Source organism: Etheostoma spectabile, chromosome 4 (genome assembly GCF_008692095.1).
Source record: "Etheostoma spectabile isolate EspeVRDwgs_2016 chromosome 4, UIUC_Espe_1.0, whole genome shotgun sequence".
NCBI classification, from domain to species: domain Eukaryota; kingdom Metazoa; phylum Chordata; class Actinopteri; order Perciformes; family Percidae; genus Etheostoma; species Etheostoma spectabile.
The window spans coordinates 34,126,330-34,137,344 of record NC_045736.1 but is presented as its reverse complement, the minus strand read 5'-3'; the positions used below and the strand labels follow the sequence as shown (position 1 = coordinate 34,137,344).

General features: G+C 38.9%; 1 protein-coding gene across 1 annotated transcript; it reads right to left on the bottom strand.

Annotated features, from left to right (window-relative positions):
- Positions 1–385: 385 nt before the first annotated feature.
- On the bottom strand, positions 386–10,512 carry ube2v1 (ubiquitin-conjugating enzyme E2 variant 1). Its single transcript, XM_032514043.1, has 4 exons — positions 10,283–10,512; positions 8,967–9,115; positions 2,628–2,753; positions 386–1,620 (listed from the first exon to the last, which is right to left on the bottom strand). Exons 1-4 carry the CDS (start codon positions 10,302–10,304, stop codon positions 1,474–1,476), a joined length of 444 nt encoding a protein of 147 aa, XP_032369934.1. The 5' UTR covers positions 10,305–10,512; the 3' UTR covers positions 386–1,473.
- Between the last annotated feature and the right edge of the window lie 503 nt (positions 10,513–11,015).

Sequence of the window (11,015 nt, the reverse complement as noted above, 5' to 3'; positions counted from 1 at the left end):
TTGGCATATCTTAGAAAATCATTCAGAATATAAAGTCAGCATTCCAAACTGGGAGCACAGTTTGTAAAGACTAATGGTATTGGTTGCATTACGGTAAATGCAGTTCTCAGTATTTTATATTGATTGATGATAATAAATGTCCGGAAATCCTTGCCTGCTGCAACAATTTTGACAATTCTTTGTCAGGAGCCAATATACTGTATATGACAATTGTTTTAAATTGAAATTGTGACAATTTTGAATCTATGATTGACAAAGTGAGCTACTTATGTTAGCTTATTATTGACTTACTTTGTCATGAGCAACCACTATTGTTTCCAACAGAAGTTTTATAGCTGTACCAATGGAATGCAGTGTACTGAAATAGAATCATGACACAAACACATGCAAAAGTAATACAGTTTAATTCAAATAAAACCATGCAACAGGTCACCCTCACCCTGATTAGATTCAACCAGTTATAAAATAAACATCCAAAGCCGTACATTGCTTTCAGTGGGCATTCACTGTATGAGAGAAGAGACAGCATGGAGTATACACAGGTCAGCCCAGAGACTGAAGAAACAAAATACAAACGGCAAACAAAAAAAAAAAATCACAAATCCTCCTGCTTAGCACAGGCCACAATACAGTGTTCCTAATAAAGGTGCCAAGCGCACTATGTTCTCTGAAGAGAGAAAGCACAAGGACCTGGAGCCCCCCACCCCCGTCCCAACCACTGGCTAATAATCAATCACCATCACAAAGCGCTAAGACCCATATGGCACACAGAAGACAAGTCTGAGAACATGAGTAATGAGCTGTCAGTGGCCTGTTGATACATACATTGCTAAATGTCTAGTAGCAGTTTCTTCCTGTGTACTGGACATGCACTTGTTTAAAGAAGGCCTGTGAAATTCACATCGTCAGGATTGCGGAAGCTGGGGAATTTGAGACCAACGAGGCCTTGGAGACCAAGCAAAGCATTGTTTGGGGGCACATTTTCTTCTATATGAGGGGAATCATACTGCAAGATGGTTCATGGTTTGTTGTTCTAAAAAAACAACCCAGAGTAATCCAAACGTTTACCTTTTGGTTTGTGGTTTCAGAAGCAGATTTATTTTGCGGAGTAATGGGTGGATTCAAATCCATCACCAAAATACCCATATAACAGGGACTATTTGTCACCACCTGTGAAGAATCGATCACGCACAAACATAACTGGTACACTCAGGTTATCAGGTGCTATTTTACAATCTGAATGTAGTACACATAAATAACATGAGTAAGATGTACAGTATTTTTGTTTTGTATGTCTGGTCTGCACTGTGAACTTTAATGGATGACTGGGCACACGTCCCTCTCTCGGTCCAAAAGGCTGAGGGAGGAAGTGGGAGTCGAGAGTCTTGGATAACATGATGGTTGTGTAGATTGAAAGTGGTAGAGTTGCATGTGTTTGAGTGTGAATAACAGTGAGGGATAGCAACAGGTGCCTCAGTTGCTGTACACCTGGCCTTCAGGCGGCTGGGAAAGCCTGTTGTTTTCTTTCATCATCATGTGCTGTCTGAGCTCCTGCAGCACCATCCGGATGTTGTAGGAGTTTTTCCACCTGCACAGCGCTGTCAGTGTCTTTATGTCCACCTGAATGAAGAGGAGAAGATGGGGGGGATTTATGGCCTCAATTGTGCACCCTGGCATTAAGGTTAAAAATATGGAATGCTAAAGCAATGTGTTGGCACAAAGAGTGCAATTTAAGTATTTTGAGAGATACCTAAATCAAAATATATGCATAATTGTAAAACCAATTTTAGAAGCTAAAAGTAGTATAACTGGCAGAATTAGGAGTAACTCCTACAATAAAGTATGGTTGGTTTAAAAGGTAATTAAGTGCTCTGTATTTTAGGGCTTAACTAGCTCCTAAGTGAGAATTTTAGGGGCAGAGGAGTTCTTAATCACAAGAACTGCTAACAATCAGTCAGCTGCAGCAGGCAATGCTCCTGGGTGTGTGCGCTATTTGAAAAAATACAACACAAATACAAGCATATTTCATCATAAGGAGATAATGGTTAGAAATAGGGCTGGGCGATATGGGGAAAATCCAATATCACAATATTTTTGACCAAAAACCTCATTATCGATACCACAACGATAAAATATTTACACAATGAGATTTTATTTACACAATGAGATTTTTCATAAAAAAATCATCAGTAATGTGGATATAATGACTAAGTGGGTAAAGGTAAATAAGAGAACAGTCACAACAGTCTGGTAAGTTCAAAAAAATGACATTACTTTACTGTAATTCAGCCTTTAAAACCAGGAAAAGACAACACAATATTGATATAATATTGATATATGGCTCAGCTCAAACGTAAAAAGTGCTCTCTTCAAACCCCCATTTGCCCCAATGACAGAACAAAGTTACTAAATCAGGGTTTCTAACATGAGCACCCTAGTAGTGAACCAACAACTTATTACTAAAAGCTACCATGGAGGCTGAAGCACAAGTCTTAAATTTAACTGGCACCAGGGGCTACTACTGAGTAGTTTTTGGTAAATGATGTGCATATTGCATACAACTAATAAGCACTTAACATGTATATCAAACAGGAAAGAGTGGTGGGTGGTGAAACTTGGATACTTACCACACCATTTGAATTGTGAACGCCACTCAAGTTGATCTTGTTCACAAAGCGCACATGAGGGGGATACTCTGGGTATCTGGATCCACATTCTATTTTCAGACTGTATATCCTGCCTTCATAGACAGTCTGCAATTAAAGAAAATATCACAGGTTAGCTAAGCTTGGGCATTATTATATAATATTAAGATATTATTACGTTATACAGTGGAATTTAGAAATCCCAAAGGTATGATTTTCAATAGCATAAATACAAGTATGCAAGTATTATTAGCAAAAAGTAAAATTATTTATTGTGCAGAAAAATGTTCCCGGTCAGTGTTTTCCTATTATATATGGTGTTTCTGGATTAATAGTACTAAATTGTGTATGTTAGTATTCCTCAAAAAGTGGGCCTGCGGACCAGGGGTGGTCTGCCAGAGAGACCCTGGTGGTAAAAAACTGTTTCTAAACGGTCTTAGAGCGAATCCAAAACCTAAAAGTGAGTAGCCTAGATGTGTTGTTTTCAATATTAAATACACGTGTATGTTAATTTATACATTACTGTTGGAATTGGCTATTTTTCTGTGTTGTCAGACTTCAGCAATGAATGAATGAATGTTTTGCAACACTGCCTTAAATTCACAACACAAAAGATCAGCGTGGCATTTGAAATAGGGATGCACCGATTGCAAATTTCTCAGCCGACACCGATGTGTAGAATTTTCACTTGGCCAATGTCAATAGCAAGGCGGATGATAATCAAATTTATGAACAGTTTTAATATCTCCAAAAAAAAAATTGTTTGAGTGTACCTGAAGGCACCAAAGACTCCAGTCAGAGCCCATATGCTTCAATGTTTGTTTCCATATCTCACTCATGGGGAAGGAAAAATGGAAGGAAAGCTAACGTTACCCTGTTTCTTTAGCATGCTACCAGCAGGTAAGCTATGCTGTTTGCAGGGATTTCAACTTCTCGAATCCTGTGGTTAACATAGCCTGAGACACTGTCTGTTTGTCCTTTCTTGGCCTCCAGGTCATCTTATCGTTTTTTAACTGGCATTCAGGTAATTGTACACTTGAAATGTCACAGGAACATTCTTTTTCTTTTTTTAATTTTTAATTTTATTTTTATAGGACTGCTGAAGACATGCAGCAAAGAGTCACAGATCAGCGTCAAACTTGAGGAGTAAACCCTATATTTTATATATACTATATAGATCTATCTATCTATCTATCTATCTATCTATCTATCTATCTATATCTATCTCTCGGCCATAAATATTCTTTTTTGCCTGGGTAGGATACTGTTGTACGAGTCAGACCAATTAACGAAAGATTAAGGTAGTGCAAAATAGATAAACATCAGCTACTGCCATCGGTGCATGTCACTGTATTTGCCGATGGGCCAATGAGAGTAAATATGGCGGACATTGGCCAACTCCGATCTCCAACAGATACGTTGGTGCATCTCCAATTTAATGGAAATACAGAAGAATAAAGTTCACGGATAATGTCAACTGACAACTGGATTGATTGTTTAACCCTTCATGTTGTCCTCAGGTCAAATTTGACCCGTTTTCAGTTTTGTTTTTTTGTTTTTTGTTTTAAATCACAAAGAAAATAAGCACTGAAAATGTCAACATTAGAAATATCAAATAACTTTAGAATTTCTTTTTGAAAAAAGCAGTATTTAAGTGGTGCTTGGTCCAAAAAAAGTTGGAGAAGCACTGGTGCATGTTGTATATCACTGCTGTAGATGTTGCAGATGGTTGTGCTAATTGTAACACTTTTATTACCCTTCATATACTATTAGGTAGTTTAATCTACAGCAATGCATCACCACGTCTTTTTTTAAAAGTCAACTTTTCATGGTTTTCAGCTTTGTGTGAAGGCTTTTTTAAATACTTTATTTAGTTTAATAAGAAGGAGAATCTTTTCAATAAAAAGGAACAGTTCATCCTTTAGTTTATCAAAAACTAGTCCCACATAGCCAGACCTATCTCCGCAGCAGTGTGTCAGCGCTGCAGTATGATCTGGCTACACCAGCTTATCATTCTTAGAAAGGGTAATAAAATACTCCGGGTCTTTTGAATTTCTTTAGACACATTTGGCTTGGGTGGCGCTAACAGGGTACCCCTAATTAAATGTAAGACTTTTTAAGAACGTTTTGACTTTTTTACGAGAACACAAACCAATTTAAAACATGAACACATTCCCTCCCTTCCTGAACCTCCACACTTATCACCACATATGCTGTAGGCCTCGGCTGTCAGGTACATACTGTATCCTTGGCTAAAAATTAAGATAAAATAATTAAAACAAAAACTCCACAGTACATGGCTTCAGGGAGCCCTTCAGAAAGCTAACGAACTTTCCCAATTCAACATTTTTAAAAGGAACACGCCAACTTATCTGGACTTTAGCTTATTCACCGTTACCCCAAGAGTTAGACAAGTTGTTACATATCCTTCTCATCTCCGTGCGTGCTGTAACTCTGTCTGACGCCCCCGCATTACCTTAGCCTAGCGCGGACGCTGCAAGTAACCGGCTCCAACTAGCCTACTGCTCCCAATAAGTGACAAAATAACGCCAACATGTTCCTATTTACATGTTGTGATTTTTATAGTCACAGGGTGTACATATAACAGGGTCACATGAGACACAGCAATCTTCTAACCACATACTAACTGGGAACTATATTCTCAGAAAAGCAAAGCACTGGTACTTGGGCGGAGTGATTACATAGACAGTTAAAGAAATAGTGATTAATACAACACTGAAAAGAACCAAAGACACAAAATAACACCCTAAATACCAGACAGTGATTTTTTTTTTTCATAATATGGGCACTTTAAGACCCCATTGTTAAATTTCATTCAAGTCTTTTTTAATTCCTTTAAGACCCTGCAGGTACCTTGGCTAAGCTCTGGACGCAGTATTCTGATCAGTGAACAAGACAAATCAGAAACACTTAAATTTAAAATCCCCAAATGTGGAGCTACATGGTTTTCACTGGACAGGAAGGGGATGAAAACTTATATTCTAAAAAGTAACTAAAGCTGTCAACAGATGTAGTGGAGTAAGAGTATAAAGTAAAAGTAGCATAAAATGTAAATACTCAAGTACCTTGAATTTGTAAGGGCGCACTTAAAAGCCTTTAATTTTCTAAAAAAACACTTTGCGCTTTATAATCTGAAGCGCCGTTTATATGGATTAATTCTGGTTTTGCTTACTGACCTCTAAGCGATTTTGTGTGGTACAAGGCGCTCACGGCGCTAAGTCAAAATGTTTTAGTACGACTTTGGTAAACTACAAAGCCGCACCGCTTGCAGCATTACGGCTAACGTAGCCAGGAGCGTCGCGGAGTAATATATGCTGTGCTTCACCATAATATTACAGTGTGTGTGCATAAGGACCCCAAAATGGCACCTGTCAAAAGACACGCTAATGTGACTTATAACTAATGGACTTCAAACTCAAGGCTATCAGTCACGCAGTTGAACATGGGAATAGAGCAGCTGCGAGAGAATTCAACATTAATGAATCAATGGTACGGAAGTGGAGGAAGCAAGAAGATGACCTGCGCCAAGTAAAAAAGACCACATAGAGTTTCCGCGGGAACAAAGCGAGATGGCCATAGTTAGAGGACAAAACTAAAAAGGCCGGAATCATCACTGAGCTGCCAGCTAACAGCAACGACACTGACTTGGATAATGACGAGAGGGATTCTGGCATTTTGGATGCCGTAATTGCCCAACTGTTAAACTCGGACACTGAGGATGAAGAATTTGAAGGATTTGTGGATGAGTAATAAACTGAAAAATTGAGTGTACTGTGTTGTATTTTACGTGTTACAACTGAACAAGGTTGGTATTTATTGTGAATACGCTCATTGACGTTTGATAATGTTGAGAGTTATTGTGAACGTGTTTAATAAAGTTTGACTGACTGACTTGTCTGGGGTTTTTTCCGCTTAATGCGCGTTATAGTCCGGTGCGCTTAATATATGAAAAAAGATTGAAAATAGACCATTCATTGACAGTGCGCCTTATAATCTAGTGTATATATATAGTGCAAAAAATACGGTAATTGAATATATGTACTTAGTACATTCCACTACTGCAACTGAACTGTATCTGCTGATGAGGATTTTGTGATTACTACAATTCTATACTATTCATTTCAGTACATGTCTAACAAAGCTAGATGAAGGACTAACGTTACATCTTATTAATGAGGTGAAACAATGAGATGCACAGATTCAACAAAGCTTAGAGAAGTTTCGCCTCTGATTACAGCTGCTCACAGAAGCCCAATGCTGTTTGTAAATTCTATGTCTGTTCACAATATCAGCAATCCTACAGCTGGAAAAAAAACTGTTTGGGTTAACACTGAGGTAACACCGAACAGTATGACTTTACCTTTGGGGAAGAAAAAAAAACAGTTACCTTGTAGACTCAAACTAACTTACTGCCATTGCAACCCAGCCAACAATATCTTATATATGTTGTCAAATTACTTCCTGTACCACAGTGGTAAAAAAAAAAGGTTGCCACATTCAACAGTGCAAAAAACACTGACTTACAAGTGCATTCATGCACTTCTGTTTACTTCTAAACCACACAAGGAAGAACTATCATCTTGATTTAGAGTTTATCATAGCACAGAGACAGCACTTGAGAAAATTACTAATGACCTCGTAATTGCATCAGACAAAGGACTTATCTCTGCACTGGTGTTCTTAGATCTTAGTGCTGCATTCGATACCATTGACCATCATATCCTATTACAGAGACTGGAACATTTAGTTGGCATTAAAAGGAACTGCTCTAAGCTGGTTTAAGTCTTATTTATCAGATCAATCTTAGTTTGTACACGTTAACGATGAATCCTCCATGCACGCCAAAGTTAGTCATGGAGTCCCACAAGGATCTGTGCTCGGTCCAATCCTGTTCACTTTATATATGCTTCCTTTAGGCAATATTATCAGGAAACGCTCCATGAAATGTCATTGTTATACATTGAATTATATCTATCTATCTATCTATCAAGCTGGGATGAAACTAATCAGTTAGCTAAACTTCAAATGTGCCTTCAGGATGTTAAAACCTGGATGACCTGTAATTATTAAACTCACATAAAACTGAAGTTACTGTTCTGGGGCCCAAGCACCTCCGTCACGCATTATCGAAAGAGATAATTACTCTGGATGGCATCACCCTGGCCTCCAGCATCACTGTGAAGAATCTTGGAGTTATCGATGATCAGGACATGTCCTTTAATTCCCATATAAAGCTAATTTCAAGGATCGCCTTTTTTCATCTATGTAATATTACAAAAATCAGGAATCATAAAAACTAGTCCATGCATTCTAGGCTGAGTTACTGCAATTCTTTATTATCGGGCTGCTTGAAAAAGTCCATAAAGACTCTTCAGCTGATCCAGAATTCTGCAGCACGTGTTCTGACAGGAACCAGGAAAGGAGATCTCTCCTTTTTCAGCTTCTCTGAACTGGCTTCCTGTAAAATCCAGAATTTAAAATCCTTCTTCTTACCTACAAAGCTCTTCATGGGCATGCACCATCTTATCTTAAAGAGCACATAGTACGTTTCTAACCAACCAGAGCACTCTGCTCCCAGAATGCAAGGTTACTGGTGGTTCCTAGAGTATCCAAAAATAGAATGGGAGCCAGAGCGTTCAGCTATCAGGGTCCTCTCCTGTGGAACCAGGTTCCAGTTTGGGTTCAGGAGGAAGACACCGTCTCCACATTTAAGAGTAAGCTTAAGACTTTCCTCTTTGATAAAGCATATAGTTAGGGCGAGTCCTGAACCATCCCTTAGTTATGCTGCTATAGGCCTTGACTGCCGGGGGACTTCCCATGATGCACTGAGCACCTCTCTCCTCCTCCTCTTCATCTGTATGCAACCTCATCCCATTAATGCATGTTACTAACTTGACTTCTTCCCTTTCCTCGAGTCTTGTGCTCTCTCGCCCCTCTCCTCTCTCCTCCTATTGCTTCCTGCAGGTGTTTCTGGTTCTGGAGCTGTGGATTTTGGAGCTGTAGTTGGAGTCACCTGCTGCCTCCATGTTCCTGCTCAACACCCTCTGCTACAATTTTCTCTCTCTCTCTCTCTCTGTGTAATATTTTCAGCTCATATAGAGAATTATGAGGGCATGTGAAAGAGTGTAAACATCATCTGATTATAACAGGCAGTTAAAAAGAGAGAATGAGAATGCTCTCCTAAAATATGTTGCTTGTAAGTAGCGCATAAAATGCACCACCTCTGCCTTATTGTGAGCCAAGAAAAAGCCTGCTATTGGCCAACTGAAGAGCAGTATGATGTATGTAAAGGTGGCTCACCTTTGAAGGGCCAATGATCATGCCATTCCAGTGAGTAAGTGTCATGTCGTCATCATCTTCGAGTCCCCAGCTCACTGTACCGTCTCCACCTCCTTTCTGACCTTCTTCCAGTTCCTCCAGCAGCCGAAAGCTGCGGGGAACTACGATGCCTATGTAGACAGACACACACACACACACACACTCTTTAGGCCAAACTTTTTTTCTGAAAAATAATGTAATTGGAATAATTTTAACAAGATGACTTAAAGCTTTATTGGAAAAATAATCACTCTCAAATTACTGGAGTGATTATGTAGGAAAGAGATCTGAATAGAAAATAAAAATGTACAAAATAAAACTATTAAAATCTGTATGAATCATCTCCCCTCTGTTCCAACAATCACCACTCTAGTATGGTTTAAATGAACACACAATTTACCAATTTACATGCGGAAATATGCTGAATATATATACACACTAAAAAGTATTGTAATGGAGACTGGTGGGTTTAACGACAGCAATGTCAGAGCCCTTTCTAGTTAAACAAAAAGGATCTTATGCTTTAACATAAAGGTCTATATTTGTAGGGATCCTTTCCATAATGTTGTCAGGCAGAATAATATTCTGAACCTAGCAGTGGCAAAAACAGCACTTTTGGAGGCCCTTTGCCCGGTGGAACTACATTACGTTGTTTCTGTTTAAGGAGTTGCCTACTTAACTTTTAAATGTAAAAACATACCGCTAAGGACAGCTGTTCACATTACATAAGCAGTAAGACCATGTAAACGAGTTGTTAAGTAAAATACATTGGGTTCATTTCCTGTTGACTAAGTCCGTTTGAGTATTTCTTCCGGCATGACTCTCCAGTTGCTGGACAGGGCTGTGCTGCCAGCTAACGTCATCTTCGCAAACAAGTGTTGGGTTTTAACGTTCACATTAGCTACCCATCAAGCTGGTCATGGGCAAACAGAGTAACCCATCAATACCACAAAATCTTGTGATGTTTGATGTGTCCTGAATCCGCATGTAGCGCTAGCATTTTCTTTGACCAGCTAGCTTCATAATGGTAAATCAAGGTTGTTGCAGATGGCCGAGTGTATCTCGGAGAATTGTGGGCCAGTTTAGCTATAGCCAATGAGCTAGCTAGCTAGCTAACTAACGTTAGCATCGTCTGGGACAGAATTGTTCTGTTAGCTACAGCCAAAACTCCACTGCAGCTGGACTCTTGGCAATTGCAAAATTATTGCGCGAATAATATGGTATAGTGGAAAGTGTACTTCTTACACAAAATCAATGAAAAGACAGAGACGTCTAAACTGTCGGTGAAGTCAACTTACCTGATGCGGCGGAGGCCGCCATCTTTGTCACTGGTTTAGTTTACGGTCGGAAGCGCGCACGTACGACGATGTTAACTGGCGCGTGTCCGCCGTAAGAAAGAAAAGTGGCCTGACAATTACTTTGTAAGTTATTTTCTCCATTAGGCTAACACACATTTTCACTTGACTTGCTTCATGCAATTGGTATAAGTTAGTTCTGTTTTTAAGTCTGGCGTTTATTTTTACTGAGCGCTGCTGGCCCAGCAATTGGCTTTGTCTCATCCCCAGACCAAAACGGGGATCTCTCTGGATGTCAGACGGTGTGGATGAGATGTGCCATTTGATCAACAACAACGTAATGCCGTAATTTCCTTAAATAGGCCTATTGTGACTTTATTCCCGTATTATGTATGACCCTTTTTTCTCAAAATAAGATATAAGAATTTGCACAAAGTTTTGAACATGAGCAGAACTATTGCTGAAACATCGCTATAAGCCCAGGGGTTCATTAATTAAAATGAATTCATGTAGGCTATCATTCACAGAAATAAGTCCCACATGAACATTTAAATGGTTACTTTCCCAAACAAAAGACGCAAAATGGGAGGGAGGAGTTAAATTATATAGACCTACATTAAATAAAAAAAGTTTATCTACAGGAGAATAAATATTTGAAAAGAAATGCAGTTTTTATATTTTCAATTGTCCCATGTTTTCCTTTACAGAAATAAAGAAATTTCCAGCATATATTAAT